Source organism: Leucopleurus acutus (assembly GCF_964270905.1).
Source record: "Leucopleurus acutus genome assembly, chromosome: 1".
NCBI lineage: Eukaryota > Metazoa > Chordata > Mammalia > Artiodactyla > Delphinidae > Leucopleurus > Leucopleurus acutus.
The window spans coordinates 129666587-129685585 of record NC_139142.1 but is presented as its reverse complement, the minus strand read 5'-3'; the positions used below and the strand labels follow the sequence as shown (position 1 = coordinate 129685585).

The 18999-nt window shown below is 37.2% G+C and overlaps 1 protein-coding gene across 3 annotated transcripts in view; it reads left to right on the top strand.

Annotated features, from left to right (window-relative positions):
* Positions 1–18049, top strand: part of RORA (RAR related orphan receptor A) — a gene marked incomplete at its 5' end in the record, with an annotated part of 100266 nt that extends 82217 nt beyond the window's left edge. For all 3 annotated transcript variants that reach the window (XM_082832416.1, XM_082832415.1, XM_082832417.1), the window contains 6 exons: positions 3262–3383; positions 4980–5112; positions 5776–5883; positions 7713–7823; positions 8761–8873; positions 10508–18049. In XM_082832416.1, coding sequence (XP_082688542.1) covers positions 3262–3383; positions 4980–5112; positions 5776–5883; positions 7713–7823; positions 8761–8873; positions 10508–10672 — 752 coding nt within the window. In that variant the 3' untranslated portion in view covers positions 10673–18049. The remainder of the gene's footprint in view (positions 1–3261; positions 3384–4979; positions 5113–5775; positions 5884–7712; positions 7824–8760; positions 8874–10507) is intronic.
* Positions 18050–18999: the final 950 nt, after the last annotated feature.

The window sequence follows — 18999 nt, the reverse complement described above, 5'->3', positions numbered from 1 at the left end:
TGGGCCCAGGTTCCATCCCTGGTCGGGGAACTAAGATCCCGCAAGCCGAGCTGCACAGCCAAAAGGAATAAAAAATAAAAAAGCTAACTGCCCTTATGACTATAATTAATAACTAAAGCCTTGTACATAAGAGATAACAGATATGTTGGGCAAAGCATGAGACAAGAAGTCAGCTTCTGTGGGTTGTGGTCCTAGCTTTGCTGTAGGTTGTACAACCTAGTATAAGTCATGTTACCTCTGCAACCTGCAGTCTCCCTACCCATGGACTATAAAGATTCAGAGCATAGACTCTGGAGCCAAATTGTGTATGTTTGAATCACTGCCCACTTGCCAGCTATGACACCTTGAAAAGTCACTTAACCTCACTGTGGCTTGGTTTTTTCATCTGTAAAATGGAGATAATACTAGTATCTTCCCCCTAGAGTTGTCGTGAAGATTAAGAAAAAATATTTGTATATATACACAGTGTGTATATATATATATATATATATATATATATATATATATATATATAAATGTATATATATAGATGTAGGTAGGTATATTAGTCTGTTATATGAGTCTATGTTATATAGAGTTTATGTAATAAACTCTACCCAAGTGTTAACTTTTATCATCATTGTTAATGTTATTATCTACAAAGTGATGAGAGTTTGGCCCAGATGATACCTAAAGTTCCATACCACTGTGAAAATCTGTGACTTTCTCAGAAGACAGGATTTTCCATCTGAAGTATCTAGACCTTGGCTGTCCTGATGAAGCCATCATAGTTGAGGAGGTGAACTGATTTGCCTGTCACAAAGTGAGTTACCCAGCTGAGCTCAGACCAGAAACCAGGTCTCCTAACTCCTAGTTCCAAGGTATTTCACTATTCCAGACTGTTTGTCTGAGAGACCACACTAACTTCTTAGCTTTTACTCAGTCTGACCATATTCTCCTTTGCTGAAATGGAGACTTAAAAACAGCACAGTGTCTAAAATCTTACACTTGCCAAATCAAGTATGAATTTTGATCAAAGGCAGCTGGTGAGAATGCAGCCACTGCCCTCTACTGGTCATTGGACATTGCATCATTTGTTGTCGCTTCTAAAAGCTGGACTCAAATAGGTAGGGATGGGTGGGGACAATTTTTAGGATGAAGTGAAACAAGAAGATGCTGACCATATTAACTGGAAACAGAGCATGATCTGGAAGAGAATACTGTGAGCTTCTTCCCATTCTTCCCTTCCTAGGATTCTCCCAGCTTCCCTGTGAACACTTTGCCTTCATCATTTCTTTCATATTTACAAAAATTGAATTTACTATGTACACACTTATTTTCTTGTTTCTGATTCCCCATTATTTTGTCTTTATTCCCCTCTTCTCTTCACACACGTCACTGATTCTAAGACATAGACATAATTTCTTTCTCTCTCTCAGTTTCTGTCTCCTTTAATTTTTTTTCTTTTGTTTATGTTTTATTTTTTATGATATTTACTTATGTTGTTTTCATGTCTGTGTGTTGCCAAGTAGAGCTGTTAAGGTTTATTGTGCTTCAGTGTTTCAGAATCTCTGAGGAGGTTCTAGTCTCGAGCTTTGTTTAGGTGAACCTGCTCTGTTTTCACACAAACAAATCTGATTCTGTTTGACGTAAGCAGTAACAAATTTCCAAACAGACACCCTTACTAGTGTTGCTAAGTTTGCCCTCAGCACCACTGTTTTAAATAACTTTCCTATTATATATTCAAGACCCTGGGAGGGGCATCACTTTGGGGTATGGTTTTGTATTCTTGGAGTCTTGTCAGTTCTTCTTTTAAAATACTTCTTGAGTTGTCCTTCCCTTCCATAACAATTATTAGCAACCTATTTCAAGCTCTTAGTCCCTTACATCTAGATTTCAGCAGCCTTCTAATTGATCCTCCTGCCTCCAGTCCACCAGTGACAAAACTGCTTGTTCTGTTTCCCCAGATACAGTGTTCAGCATGTCAGCTCCCTCTTGAGACTCCTGCTGACTCCTTTTGTTAATCAAGTCCATACTCTCAGTCTCAACATTCAGGATCCTTCAGGATGTGGACTCTTCTCTACCCATATTTCTGTTTTGACACCATCACTTTATCACATCTTCCTGTCTCCTGTGGATGCCATATCCATTCTTTCATCTACCATCCCTTGAACGTGGAACTGGTCCACGGCCTCACACACTGGCCTCTGCCTACCAAATCCTCCCCTTCCTTCAGGGGCCAATCCAGATGTTCCTCTTCTGTCAAGAAGCATCCCCTAACTCCCCTCATCTCTCTGACAGCACCTATTATGTTTTTATTTTTCTTTCTCTTCTAGTAGAATTCAACTTCATGCTTTATTGTCTAGTGTCTTGAATTGTCCTTTCAGCATGTATGTACATGTTCACCAGATTATAAGTCCCTAGAGAAACTTATTTGCCATCTATTTCTTTTAAGATCTTCAAATTCGGTACACTTCAGGATAATAAGAACAAATGTTTATGTAGCAGATGCTATGTTATCCTCTCTATTCTAAGTGCTCAACTCACTTAATTTTCACAGATGCCCTATGATAAATAGGAAATTAGGTACTATTTTCCTCATTTTACAAATAAAGAGACCGAAGCGCAGAGAGGTTAAGTAACTTACTCAAGATCACACAGCTACTAAGTAGCAGAGCTGAGATTCAAACCCAAGCAGTCTGGGTCCAGAGTCCATCTCATCTCTTAACCACCACACCATATATATATATATATATATATATATATATATATATGTATATATAGTGACATAGTAGGCTTCAGTAATGCTTGTTCTGCCATTTTTGCAGGAAAAACAAAAGAAATATGTAGTTGTTGTCCCCCCAAAAATACCATTTTCTAATTTTTCAAGAGTAATCCTCCACCAGTCAATGTATATGGCAGATCTGTCTTCATAAAAACACCAAGTAGAGGTCGTGTCAGTCATTTTTCACACTTCTCTAGGTCAATATTTTCAACTCCAACATTCACTCCCAGACGCTGGTGTAAAGGCACAGAGAAGGTCAGGTCAGGAGGGTCTTTGAAGATGCCAAGCCTTATTGCTAAATGTTGGCTTTGCCTGTCCTTTATCCTCATGTCCCCAAATATAGAATAGTTCCAAATTGCTTACTTAAATATGTCGAGATCATTAAAACTGGTTCAGCCATGTTGCTTTATACTTGTTACTTTTTAAATCAAATATTAAGTAGGGAAAACCCTGAAGAACTTGGCTGTTCATGTTGTGATCTCCTGTTTTCTCCTTAGAACACCTTGCACAGAATATATCTAAATCACATCTGGAAACTTGCCAATACTTGAGAGAAGAGCTCCAGCAGATAACGTGGCAGACCTTTCTGCAGGAGGAGATTGAGAATTACCAAAACAAGGTAGACTGAAGAATTTTACCTAAGATTGAGGCAATGTTGGGAAGGATGTTTGTGCAGGAGGTTTGAATACAAACAGACCAAAGAATGAATGTTTTTCATCAGATAGCAGATTTCTATTTAAAAATCTTTTTTCCAGAGCTGATCACGTTCTTGGGGCTTTATCACCTTATTGAGATGTCAGTGTGCGAAATTTCAGAAATAGCACACAGATTCTATTGTTCCTATGACTATACACATATGTCCTATCATTTGTCAACAAGGAGCTAGATTAAGGAGCTTCCAAAAGGCTCAAAGAATTGGGATTTTTCCCGATACCACAATGGAAGATTTCACGGTCCAGAAGTTGATGTAAAATAATCTTAGCCTCATGGTTCCGAAGTTAAAAAGGAGGAGTTTAGAGAATATGTGTAGAAAAAAGTTTGGAAGCTATGATTCTAATTCCAGTCTGAATCTAGCAACATGAGGCTGACAAGTAGTACTGCCAGTTACCTTTTTCTATAAAACAGTCTGATCAACAAATTACCTAAATGGGAGGGCAGGGCTGGAGAAGGAGGACTTTTAATTTTCCATTCTGCCTTTAGTAAAAGAAAATGCTGTGATTTTTCCCAATAATCATAGAAATTCAGGCTTAGGAAGTACCGTAGAGATTATCAAGGTTAATCCTCCCCTTCATTTTACATATGAGGAAACGACCATCCCTTGGCACATGGCTGAGAGTGAAAACATCAGGACTAGACCATGAGTCCTGGTTCCTAATTCAGTGTTTCTTCCATCCTGTTGTATTGGTAGAAACAGTCTTAAACTAAGATTGGGGAAATAAGTGAGCAACAAGATGGATCCAGGTTAGCCTGTAACTAAATTGGAGAGTGGGTATGTAAAAGGAATTAAACAGGACAGGTTGGGGGAATAGCAGCGCATCACCTTGTTTACCTTTGAGATAGCAGGTAGCACCAGCCGCCAAAATTACAAAGGGAAGCAAGAAAGCAGTAGACAGCAGCAAGGTGTGTGAAATGGGATTCAGAGTCAGAAATGCTGGGATTTGAATCCCACCTCCAATACCTCTTAGCTGTGAAACCTCTGTGAGCATTTGTGTCCATTTATGGGAAATGGAAAAACATTCTTGTGAAAATGAAATGAGACAAGGATGTCATAAAGCACCCAGCTCATAGCAGGTGCACAGTAAATATAACTGACTCCCCTTTTCTTCCCTTCCCCCAGTAAAGTGGTGTGAAATTCCCCAAGGCAAAATAATTGCTTACAAGGAGATTCTACTTTGCTACTCTCCATGGCCCAGGGTTAAATCAGTGGCGTGAGTTGCTTTCTTGACTCCCGTTTTCATCTTCTGCTGCATGTATGCTCATAACATCTTCCCCCTGTCCCTTTGCCACCAAAATGGTAAGAGAGGAATTGGAGGAGACCAGGAAGAACTTGGAAGCAGTCATTATAACGGGAGTAACTGGCCAACTGATTATTTTTAAATCCTCTAGCTTTTTTGGATCCATTTCCAAAGAAGGATTTTACACGATAGGAACAGTTAAAACAACTGTGTCAAGGGTATGGGTAATGGGGATGTTAATGTGTTTCCCTCTTCAACAGCAGCGGGAGGTAATGTGGCAGTTGTGTGCCATCAAAATTACAGAAGCTATACAGTATGTGGTGGAGTTTGCCAAACGCATTGATGGATTTATGGAACTGTGTCAAAACGATCAAATTGTGCTTCTCAAAGCAGGTATGTGCTTTGCAAGTGAATTTTGAGATCTCTGACTAACCTGCTTTCACCGGCTTATTAAAGAAATGCTTGGTAAGGAAGGTGTCGAGAACAGTTTTTCTCCAAATGATAATAGCTCAGTTTCTCTTAGCAGAAACTGAAAGGTTTTTTTTTTTTTTTTTTTTTTTAAGGTTTTTGAGCTATTTGTGGGAAACATTCCCTCCATTTTGCTTCTCCTCTGGGTGAAAAGATTAATTTGAAAGACACCTGCATTCCACAGTTTTAACCATCACCCGTGTTTTGTTTCTGTGCCTCAGGTCCTCAGGAGGTTTTGGTAAGCTGTTAGGAAGAAGGCTGTTCGTGGAACTCAGAGAGACATCCCTGGGTTTTTGTTTGTTTTAATAACAGGAGTCCATGTTTTTCTCGCAACTCTGAGATTCTGTATTATTGCAGGACAGAGAAGTGCCCAAGAAGTAATTCATAAGTCAGTCTCTCTTCAGTAATACAGGCCTTAGCTTTGGTACAAGTCTTTAATTACTCTAATGAACTCTGCTCTTTTAAATAGAGAGCTAAGGTAACTGAGAGCCTGCTAGTTAAGCCCAGCCCCATTGACTCAGAAAGGGTCTCTGTGGTCAAAATCAACTCACCAAGACAATAACCCACCCCGTTTCTGCCTTTGCTCAGGTTCTCTGGAGGTGGTATTTATCAGAATGTGCCGTGCCTTTGACTCTCAGAACAATACCGTGTACTTTGATGGGAAATATGCTAGCCCCGACGTCTTCAAATCCTTAGGTAAGGAAATCTCTGGGTGCTTTGTCTTCAAATCAGGACTAGGGGAAAAGATGGGAGTTGGGTGAAAGCTCTTCTTGAACAAAATGGAGATTGGAAAAAAAAAAAAAAATGGAGATTGGTTTTTTGGACACAAGAGTTAAAGGATTTTATACCTATGTTACTTTATAGTTAATCACCGTAGAAAATATACACAGCTCAAATGCTTTTTGTCTATGTTACACGTAAGGGTCTAGAGTTTCATTTTATCTAATTGGTAATTGAAGAAATTTATGTTCTATATCCTTCCAGTTCCCTTCCAGATTTTAAGAACCAGGTTTGCAGGGGATATATTATTCAATAAACTAGAGGATGTGATTTGCTACATAAAATCAAGCAAGGAGCTAAAAGTCTGCCCTTCCATACCCGTTAAATAGCAACCGTTAATGAGATATCAAAGAAAGAAAGTATAGCTAAGTGAAACTGTGACATATACTTTAAAAGTAAATTATTTTAGATTTCTGTAATTTAAAGTAAGACAAAGTCATTAAGAAGAATGGGACGGTATCCAAGATATGTTGTTAAGTGATTTTAAAAACAATTAAATGACGGAAGGTATGTATACTTGAGAAGAGCCCGTTGACACTTTTATTTATTTATTTATTTTTGGCTGCGTTGGGTCTTCGTTGCTGCGCTCAGGCTTTCTCTAGTTGCGAGGAGCAGGGGCTACTCTTCCTCACGATGCGCGGGCTTCTCATTGCAGTGGCTTCTCTTGTGGCAGAGCACAGGCTCTAGGCGCGCAGGCTTCAGTAGTTGTGGCACGCAGCTCAATAGTTGCGGCACGCGGGCTCAGTAGTTGCGGCACGCAGGCTCGAGGGCGCAGGCTCAGTAGTTGTGATGCATGGGCTTAGTTGCTCCATGGCATGTGGGATCTTCCCAGACTAGGGCTCAAACCCATGTCCCCTGCATTGGGGGGGGGACCACTTAACCACTGCGCCACCAGGGAAGTCCCTAGCCTGTTGACATTTAACTATATGTACATAATATGGAAATCTGAAAGAACAGACCCCAACTTAACCAGCTTTGTGGGGGTGGGTTTTTATTTTATGGGACTTTCACATTCTGTGTTTTCAGTTCTGTAATAGTTACAATAGGGACTTCCCTGGCTGTCCAGTTGTGAAGACTCTGTGCTTCCAGTGCAGGGGGCATGGGTTCAATCCCTGGTCAGGGAAGCAAGATCCCACATGCCATGTGACACGGCCAAAAACAAAAAAAATTATAATGGTTTTACCACCATAATGTGTCACTTGTTTTCATTTTTAAGCGTGTTGTACATAGAATAGAGTAGAAAACAAAAAAACGAGTGACGTTAACATTTCGGTTAGATTATAGCTGTTAGACTCTGTTGGTTAAGAGTGTGGGCTCTGAAGTCAGGTAGCTGGCTTTGAATCTCAGGCTGTCACTTCCTACTTGTGGAACCTTCAGCACATTCCTTTTCTTTCCAAGTCCATTTCCTTGCCTTTAAAATGGGGATAGTAACAATAATACCTCCCTCATAGGGCTGTTGTGAAATAGTAGAATCCCCAAAGAATCCTCTCAGAGCAGCACCTATCACAGTAATCACACAACAGAAGTTCACTCTCATTACTGCAGATGATGATGATGGTGGCGATGTTGGTGGTAATGGTGATGGTGGCTAAACTGATTTTTCTTTTAACATTTGAAAGTATTAAACTATAGAAATGTTATTACTATTCCCTCTGATCTTCAACTGCTAGATCCCTCTTCACCTTCTTCCATATTTTTCTCCTAGGGTAATAACCAAACTCCTAACCTGTCTTTAATTTTGGCAGGTTGTGAAGACTTTATTAGCTTTGTATTTGAATTTGGAAAGAGTTTATGTTCTATGCACCTGACTGAAGATGAAATTGCATTGTTTTCTGCATTTGTCCTGATGTCAGCAGGTAAGATAACCAAATACAATGGTTTTTAAATTGTCCAGGTAAAGAATTTCTACAAGTACATAACTTACAATGGCTATAGACTATTCAGAGGGACTGCCACCCTTATTAAGTCTAATTTTAAGTTTTTCAGACAACAATCCCCTGCTACACACATACATATACACGTACGCTTCTAAGAAGACCTCATGCCATTCTGATAAAATCTTAAGAAATGAGAATTGAATAAAATCGCATCTACAGTTAACCTCCTGCTACCAAGAGAAATGCTGTGGTAGAGTAGGTGTGCCCTTTTCAACACCAATCTCCAAGATAACATGGTTTTTAAAACATTCTGCTTTTTGAAGAAAATCCATTTGGATGTCATCCACAAGCCTGTCTGAATTTAATGTATGTTTTCAACCAGTACTGCCTCTTGGTGATAATCACTGTTGCAAATTTGCTATCTTCGTTTTGGAATTCTTAAACATAAAGACTTTATCCTAAATTAACAATCCTAATTCATTTGGCACTCTCTTGACAATTTCAGTTGCCTTGGACTATAAGGCAATTTTCATATTTGCCAGAAAGACTTAGCAGGATTGATATGAGTATGTCATTCAGAAACATAACTATTAGAAAGGCTTAAGGGCCATGGTGGTTTCATTTGCACTCGTCCGAGCATGGCCTTAGATTTAAATGGCTGTCTTTTTGGAAAGGGAGGATCCTTCCTTCTTTCAAGTGTCAGTAAAGATGGAAAGGCTTAACACTCTGTTTTGTAACTGTCCTAGATCAGTTTTTCACTCCTTTAGGAGCAAATTTTGGAAGAGGGGTGAAAGTGGCCTGTTAGTCCCTGACTCTGCAGTGTGGTGTAATAATCTGTATCTAGGAGTCAGGAGGAGTTGGGCTGTTCTGACACCATGTTGGAAGAATACTCAGGAGTATGGTTTTTCATATTTAGATCGCTCATGGCTGCAGGAAAAGGTCAAAATTGAAAAGCTGCAACAGAAAATTCAGCTAGCTCTTCAACACGTCCTACAGAAGAATCACCGAGAAGATGGAATACTAACAAAGGTGAGAGCCAGAGGTTTCCAACTGACAAGGCTGAATTATCCCTTGCCCAGATCACGCCAGCCACGTTTATAAGTCATGCCACCAGACCCCAAAAGTATCAGTAAGCAATGGCCTACTGAGAAGAGAGAAGTATCCTCATTTCAAAAAATTATCTTGGGCCAATATTCAGGTTAAATTCTATTTATTATCATTGGTTATAAAGTGTCCTGGAATAATAGAGCAATGATAGAGTTTTTTTTAAAGCATTAATTCATTCTGAAAAATCCTCCACCTATCCCATCAAAGATGGGCAGAAGGCAGAGTTAATGTTCTGCCGTGATATAAACTAGAGAATTTAGAATTTAAATCTTCGATTTTAGAAAGACGAAGTTATGAAGGACTAAAACAATAGAATTAATCTATTCTAATATTAGTTCTAGTTCCATTAAAGTCATTAGTAATCAACAGTAAATGACTTTTGTATTTTCTTCATCAATTTCTCATTACTACCCTGTATTCAAAGCATAGGGTTTCATTTTTGCTAATTACTGTCTTAATAAAAATATAATTAGGATGTCAATTTAAAATATGATAATGTCCTTCAGTGATGGTGCTAGTAGTATGTATTTGGTCTTAGAAAAATCAGCCCTATTCTTTCTTGGATTATTTTATGTGTTCTATTGTTCCAGAAGATGATTTGAAAGGTTTGGATTTTTCTTCCTGTCCGTTTTCTTTCTTTTCTCCTGATAGCTAGGTTAGGTCAGAAAGGGGAAGCTGGGGGGTTAAATGCGGTTTTGTTTTTGATTTTGCCCCTGTTAAATGAGACACTGAGGCAGGATTGGGAAAGAGAAGGAAAAAGAACTTTTCTCCATCTTCTTGCCCCAGTGCAAGGGTACCATTAGGGTCTTTGATTATAGAGAGCACCTAACACATGGCCAAGATCGATGCTCTGGTGAAAATGTTTCTTAGGATTATTCTGGGTGGAGATAATAAATATTTTGTGCTGTACGGTGCTTTAGAGTTTAAAAAGCATTTTTGCAAGTCATATTATTATACTCAACAGGTAAATAATCAGTGCTGAGACTTCCACCAGGCCTGCTGACTATTTTTTTTTGTTTGTTTTCCAGTCAGGGCCTTTTGCTCAGACCCAGAATTGCTTTGTTCTAGGCAGAGCTCTTTCTCCAGAAGAAACCTGTTGTCACTGGAGTCGACTAGTACTCATTTTGCATAAAATATGTAGGGGATGCCATCATCTCTAGTTGCAGTGACCTCACCTACCGGTGGCTGCCCCCTTGCCCACTCCTCTATTACCACATGTCTTCCTTTTCCCCAGTGCTAGAGGGTGGGGTTCAGGATGGTAGAGCAAAAAGCATGTTTGAATAGGAGGAGGAGGTGAGACACTTGGGTTCTTTTGCTTATGAACATGTTTTGGGGTTATAAATTATTTGTCTTCAAAATCATATTTAATGTATACCCGGTATTCTGTGATATGACTATATCATCATTTATTTTTACCCCTCCTCTATTACTAGACGTTTAAGTTGCTTCAAGTATGTTTCACCGTTGTAAACAATGTTGAAGATGATCCAGATGCCCTGATTTTTGACTCTCACGCCTCTTCTCTCCTGACCCTATGTCCTTTCTTCCACTTACAGTTAATATGCAAGGTGTCTACATTAAGAGCCTTATGTGGACGACATACAGAAAAGCTAATGGCGTTTAAAGCAATATACCCAGACATTGTGCGACTTCATTTTCCTCCATTATACAAGGAATTGTTCACTTCAGAATTTGAGCCAGCAATGCAGATTGATGGGTAAATGTATCACCTAAGCACTTCTAGAATGTCTGAAGTCCAAACAATGAAAAACAAACAAACAAACAAATTAACCGAGACACTTTATATGGCCCTGCACAGACCTGGAGCGCCAACACACTGCACATCCTTTGGTGATCGGGGTCAGGCAAAGGAGGGGAAACAATGAAAACAAATAAAAGTTGAACTTGTTTTTCTCATGCATATGATTTCCATTATGCCTACAGATATGGACCCTTTTTCTGTCTCGACTTCTTGATCATTGACCTCTGTTTACAACAGAAGGCGGGTACTAAAGTCAGAGGATGTCCTTTTTTTGTAGCTCACTGCCCACAGACTTTCTACATCTGTCGGTAACAACAGAGAGTCCAGCACTAATCGGTGACTGGTGTGCATAGCGGAGGTTGCGGCATTACTTTGCACAACTTGCTCTTTGTCTCATGAAGGAAGTTTTTATTTTTTCACCGATTATTGCCAGTCAGCAGGATGGCACGAAAAGGGTCCATAGCACTAGCAACAATAGCATTATAATATATTACAGGGTAAATGGGCATGAAGACTATATATAGCTAAAAGAGATATTGTTTATATATTGTTTTAATTAATATAAAATGTAGTTACTGGTGTAGCTTTTCCTGTTGAATTGATAAGGCACTTTCATTTTGCACCTTTTTTCTTTAAATTAAATGCTAGCGTGTTCACTGTCGTGTCGCATGTGCACCAGAAACACAAGTTTAACTGAGAAGGCTTGGAAGGTACGTCGGGAGGTATTTATGCTGCTGTTTACACAATTACTTTTAAAAGACTGGCTGGTCATATCTAGAAATCACGCTGTTGGATTAATTTTTTTTTTTTTACACGTGAATTTGGAATTAGAAACAGAACTCTCCCTAAATTGTACTTTGCTTTTGGGTCAGTTTAAGGATAGATGTGTTTATGCTTCATACAAAGTTGAGTGATTGATTGATTGGTGCTGTGGACTTACACCCTCGCGCACAGTATTTTTTAAAAGCTTTTGAAAATGCCACCTCATTGAGGCAGGGGAAGGGAGGCTCATTTTGCACAGCTGCGTAGTTATATAGACTCAGCCTCAACTTGGAGTTCTTATGCTTTAAGAACAGATCAGTAACCAGAATATTTATCAGAATCTAGCTTTTATTAGAAGAAGGACCCAAAGATTATATCTGGAGCAAATGCACACTCCCCATGTGAAAACATGAAGCATTTACTTTGTGAATGTTTATGTTCTTGGTATAATCTAGGAACCCTGAGAGTTTATCTCAGAGTGAATGGTTTCTAGACTAACTGCCTCTAGATGGTGTCATTCTAGAACACTGTTCTCCATATTTCATAGTCAATGGATAGGAGGGCAAAGGAGGCGTGCGATGTTGAACCAGTTTCTCTTATTTAAGTATTAAATATTTTAAGCCTTTAAAGTGAAGTCGATGCAAGGTGCAAACATTTACTTTTGTATTTATCTTCACTAGAAAACTGTGGACTGTAATTTATTTTATTAAATCTTTAGAAGATTGTTTGGCTTTTGTGTTCAGGTGAGAAATATTGAGTTGTTTTTGTTTAATTTTGTGGCTTTTCTTTTTAATCATTTCCAGTGGGGGAAGGGAGAAGGAACAGTCTGTTAGACAAGTGTGCATATTTTAAAATAGGTGACCTTTGGGGATGTAGGCATTTAGATGATGATTTTAGTCACACTCGGAGTGGGATTCAAACTTCTGGTCTGCCATCGAAGACCATGTTTGTATAGAAAAGAGAACATTTCCCGTAGTGTAAAGGTAGGAGTTTCCAAGCAGCCCGGTTACAGCGAAGAAAGCATCTCCCCTACCACCAGCGTCCCTCCCAAATCTTCTGCAGGAATTCGGCTCCTGCTGTCGTGCTGGGTCATCAAGCACGAGTTTCCCAGAGCCCTCCACTCTGTTTTTAACTCCACTGGCTTTCTGAATTGTTTCCTGAGGGACTTGGAAACGGGGAAGGAATTATTCACACCGAAGTGTGTATGAAGCCTAAATGACATCTAAAAAATTGTTTTTTCAAAAATATAGTAAGGGTTTCACCATAAACAGAAGACGAGAGTAATATTTACTTAAATTTCTTACAAGCATATAAAACTTTATGGGACTTTATATAGAGAGGTAACTATCAGCATATAGTATTTATATTTGGGCAAGAAGGGTTAAATCAAATTTTTTATTTAAATAAGCATAGTTCCTTGAAAGATCATAGTATTTATACTCTGAAAAGAGTACCAAGCTTAGTTCGGTTATTTATTTATCCTTTTTTTTTTCCTGTTGTTTCTCCTTTCGGGGGAAATGGTGTGTTTTTATTTTGGTTTTGGTTTGTTTTTTCTTTTTTTTTGTCATTCTGATTCACTAAATTTGGGGATGGTTTTATTAAAGTCTATTAACTTCTTTTTAACCAAAGCTTTCTGAATATGACCAGCCTCAGGTGCTAGCGCATTAAAGAGCAACTAAACCTAATTCCAGTGTCCATTTGTGAAATGATGAGAGCTCATTGAACTTCTCTGAGGGTGAGAGAGAACACAATGTTGAACTTAAATTCCTTTTCCCAGAAAGGATTTTGCATGTACCTAATGCAAAAAAAAAAAAAAAAGATGCTCTAATCTCAGTAATAGTCACACCATGGTGACATTGCTTTTAGAGTAAACCAAGATACATTGACATGATGCTGCTACTAGGTCTTTGTGAAAGAAATACAGGGTGTGAGACTTTAAGACTAAGTACATCGACAGTGTAGGAACAGAGTAGAGAGTAATAGAGGCGTGCTAGGTGAAATGAGGGAACAACTATTATTCGGATCGAAGTTGGGATCTGAAGTTAAACAATAATCTCTTGAAAAAAATATGAGGTACAGAGAAGGATGTGAAAAACTTTGTATTTTTATTTTCTTCCTTATTATAGAAACACCTGTGTGATGACACAAAATACTTGGTGATATAGAACAATTATTATTAATCGTTCTTATAATTAAAATTTCCTAATCTTAAATGTCCAATAGTCTTTTAAAGATTGGAATCACATCATTGTTATCCCGGCTGCTGTAATGCCTTTTATACAATATTTTAACATAGGGTAAATAAGGCTTTTGCACAGAGCCTGAATACCTTCGGTTACAGTGGTGTCCAAATGATTGCATTATATTGTGAAGAAACTGGCCGTGGTCACAATGAAATCAAAAGTGCAGGTGAAAGTGCTTTTGGGGGCAGTTTGCAAATTGCGGTTAAAGCTACGGATTTTTTTATTTTTTATTTTTAAGTGTTCAGCATCCCAATTTGCTTTAAAGGTGTGGGTTTTTTTTTTTTAAGTCTTCAGCATCCTAATTCACCCTTTCTAACTTAAAGAAAACATGACTTAAGACACTGCTTCTAAGTTTGGTTGTTCTTTATAGTGTGGATATTCAGATCTCTGTGAGTGTATGGGGGTGGGCTGAGGGTCAGATGAGGAGGGAGCGTGTGTGTGTGTGTGTGTGTGTGTGTGTGTGTGTGTGTTTATGTCTGTGTGTATGGTTTTCGTGTGTATGATGTGTGTGTGTGTCGAACCGCTTCTAGGCTACTAAGTGTCAATGGAAAAGAAAATGTATTCAAAATACTTAAATCAAAACTAGAAGATGGAAAAAAAAGATTTATTCTCTACAAAGCCTTGTCTGGACCACTTTAGAGAGACTTCTATTTTTTTAACCCTTCTATAAATATTTGATGGCACTTGAAATATTCCTGCAATAAAATGTGATTTGTGTAAAGAAAAAAAAAAAAGATTTTGTAATGTGAAACAAAGAAAGAAAGTAATGTAATTTTCTAAAAAAAAAAATACAAACAAACAAACTTTGTATTATTTTCTTGATGGAATTTGTCTATCTGTCTTTGGAAAACTTTTTATTTCATTGAATGTGCCATAGTAGAAATACGTGTTTTTAGTTTTAGACTTAAGGAATAGCTGTTTGTGTTCCGACATTCCAAACTGCAAAACAACCTAGTAGAATCTTTAATGAAAAGGTTTAAGTAGGATGTAAGCTTCTCTCATTGTTGCTTTTTTGCACATGTTCTTCATTCCTCTCTAGTGCAATATGTACATAGAGCACTTGCGGGTGTACCTTGATCCCTCAGGGAAAAATACATATTTGTACAGTTTTTTTTGGTTTTGTTTCTTGTTTTGTTTTTTGTGGGTTTTTTGCCTTTTGGTTTTGGCTAAGGAATGTCGACTGAATCACTTGTTATTGTTGAGGGGCAGCCAGATAATAATCCTAAAGCCACTGTTTCAAACATTGATTGTTTAAATCATGTGTCCTTCCAGTGCTATTATTTGAAGATAATAATAATAAAAAGTTATTTTCTGACAGTTCTTTGTGCTGATTGGTGAAAGAAAAGGGTAAATAAGCACCTTACAATTGACTTACTGTGAATGACAATCCATCTTGATATCAACAATAGAAGCCCTATCACTTTGGAGTTGGGGTTAAGAGTCAGAAACAATGTGCTCAGGGATCTTCTAAAACTCTTAAAACAGGGTGGCCAGTACTACTGGGACAAAATTGTGTTTTGTATTGTTAATAATAATGATAATACTATCCCTCCAAGGCACAAGTGAACTGTGTAGAACTGCGCGTGTGTATAAACTTCACTGTTGTTCATTTTGTTTTGTTCAGAATGTATGCGTTCTTCAGTCTTGTATGCTTAAAAACATTGAATAACTTCCAAAGCAGTACAAAGTGATGCCAGTATGTTCAAAAGATAAATTAATAGGTCATATATCAACAAAGAGCATCATTCAGAGTACAGTCCTGCCTACTCCACTTACCATTTCTCTAATAATTAAAATATTCTTGATAAATATATTTATAGCATTATATGTTAAAAACTATTATTCCAAATCCTATATAGCATGGATAAAAATTTCTTAAAGCAGTAATGAGAGCCCTACCTATCAGTGCAGTGAGAGAGGTAAAAGATGAAACATTGTGGGTTTTTTTCCCCAAATACCAGCAAATAACTCCCATTTTCATCATGTTCTCCTCTAGAAATAAACCAAAAAAATCTCTTTATGTAACACGATTCTTCTACTTACCGCATTTGTAATCTGTACGAGAGCTAATGTTTAAAGACAAACAAAACCCACCAGTGTAACAGCAATGTGAGCCAGCTTTTAGTGTTACATTTTACATTTTTGAAACATTTTGAAAGTAATATTTCGATATATTACTTTCCATAAGGTCAATGAACATCACTGTAATTGTTGGCTTTGGTTCTTGCACACCTAGAATATACTTTCAGAAGAAGCTCTACATGTTTTCTTACCACCATGGAAAAGCAAAATTTGGGATAACTTTCCATGTGTTTAGATTAAAAAGAAACCATCACTTTGTTTTGATGATAAAGACTATGGGAAATGGCAGATCTCTCTCTCTCTCTCTCTCTCTCTCTCTCTCTCTCTCTCTCTCTTTCTCTATCTATCTATCTATCTATACACACACAGACGTTATTGACGTACATATTATAACATTTGGTTGCCACTTCTTACTTACAAAGATATGACACAGCAGAACCCCATAAAAACAACTTTATACTGTGGATCAAATTATATGCCTATACATGCAATTGCAACAGTAAATCTTCATCTGTTACTAAAAGTCTGTGATATGGATCTTAATTGTATTCCCAAAACAGTAGTATTGTTAAAGGGGTTCCACCAGATTGGACAAAGGAGACCTTCCTATTACTGTTTATTCTTAAGAAAAGAGCAGGCTGGCAAGCAATTTCTTTACAAAGCAGTTGGTTTCACTTTTGGGTCTGTTTGCTTGTTTGTGTAATTGTGATCATTTTTGTCAGGCTCTCAGTACAGCTTTTAAAATAATCCAGAAGCCTGGCTTCATACCAAGGAGACATCGTAGATGGGGGGAGAATCTCCATGTTTAACCAGACCTTCAGAACTTAGAGCAATAAATACATTCAGTCATTTATTTATTTATAAATGAATGACAGAATATTCAGTCCAAATAGAAACAATGTTTTTTCAGCAATGCAACATAACATGGGGTCTTATGTTAAGAAGGTGAATATGAGAATATTAAGTAGATGCCTAGAAAATCCACGTTTGCTGTTGACATTTAGTGTGTTTGCCACATTAGTAATATCACACTTCTTTTTCCCTTCTAAGAACTGATGAAAGATCTCTTGCTGTTAGCTTTGACATGCTGCACGTGCCATTATGTTGTTCTCTAAGAGCAACTAAATTCTTTGCAGTATTCGTGTGTGATTCCGTTCTCCCTCGTTATTACTTTAATGTGGATGAATACTATCTCTAGGAACTTGGTTATCATTGAACAGATTGCATATGTAAATGCAGATAATTCTTGAGCAATATAGTGAATCTGATTTCACACACACACACAAAATCCGTATGTACTGTACACATCTTCCTGAATCCAAAACTCTCTCCTTATCCACAATGGTTTGAAATCTCATATAAAACAGTGGTAAATTTTTAAACATTAGGACATTAGCTGGCTGCTTCTTTAAATGTACCTGTATTGTCTGCCTGCTCCTTTTGTGGAGATGTGTTTTTGTATTGGATGTTTGGGCCAATGGGAGGCTTCAAGCTACAACATATTTTCCCAGTTTAAATATATTTAACATACGACAAACCCCAGACAAGGCTTTTAATATGTATAAAGAACTGCAGTGTTAGGTGGTTTATTTGCAAACCGTTTTCAATGTTGTCCATTTTTATGGCACCTTTAACAATATTCTTGTTTCCAAAGTACAAAAAAAAAAAAAATAGGTTAAATAATCTAGCCATAACTGAATGTCAAGCAATAAAACAAATGACTTCTGTGCATAGACTTAAAAAAATACAAATTTTAGACATCTGCATGTAAATGCAATCTCTTGTTTACTGCTTTCTTCAACTTGAGCAATTGATTCCTTATTTACTATTAACTTAAGAACTTGTAATGGCCTGTAAACATTTTCTCTCTTACTCTTCTTTCAAATTTACCTTCGTCCCTGCTTTTGAGTCATAATATTTAATGTTGTTCTGCACATCTCTATACAGTTAACTTTTTGGCTTTCATTCTGTATAGATAAGAAAATGTTATATTATAAACAGCCTACTCAGTGCAAATATTTATCTGTTTATCAAATCCACAATATGCTGTATGATACTGGTTTTACTATATAATCTATTTTAGACATAGCTGTTTAGAACTAGAGTGTGCTATTTTTGTGTTTTTCTGATGTGTGGTGCTAGATAAGTTACTTTTGTGAACAAACAAACAAAAAAAAACCCTTTTATTCCTAGACAATACCACCTTTGGGTCTTGTTAATTTCACTGAGTATAACTATATATTTGTGTATATATACACATATATATATATATATATGTATATATATATATATACATATATATATATATATATATCTACCTGTGCCCAACTGGCAGCTGTATCAGAGTGCTGGATTTGGGACATGCTTTTCTCTTTAAATACATAATATCATTATATAAATTATTCTAGAGTGTATTTAATTAGGATAAAATTACTTCCTTAGTATGGATATTTGACATCTATAGGGTGAATTTGTTCGTAAATATGGATATATAAAAACGTATTAGCATTTACTTTATGTTTGCTACTTGGCTTTGTACCATATCTCCTAAGCTGAAAAATAATTTGCCAGGCCTTCAAGGTCCTAAAGAAACACTCTAGTTTAATGGAGTAATATTTTTTTTTTTCTTACTAAGGCACCTTATTATTGGCACCTGGCAGAGTTATGTATTAGCTCCTATTATAGATAATAGGCACTTATATAAAGTATCCTTGGTGGCTTGATGGCAGAATAAACCTTTCCCCTCCTACCTGAGCCATGAGAAGTATATAGACGTCCGCTATCATGGCAGAACATTGACCATAAAGCAACTTTGACAAGGGGTGTTCCGTGTTAACGTGACCTCAACCAGTTCCATGAACTGAGTGAAGGACCTTCATTTTAAAAGTCATTTAATAATGAGCTTAGTTAAACTCTTTCACCTGTTCTTCCAAGACCTATCGGCATTGTTAAAAAATCAAAGTATATCAAATATCTAACTAAGGATGTAGTTAACCTTATTAAATATTGATTAGAATTGTTCTGTAATATTACTGAATTTGTAAGATCTTTAGCAAAGATTTTTGAGCAATTTATAAATATAGAGCAAATGTTTCTGTTTATTGCACTTTTTGTAATTGAAGGTGATGAATCCTCAAGCCATGGTTATTGGCTTCCATGCACTGAATATTTACCCACAATTCTAGACATTTTCCATTTT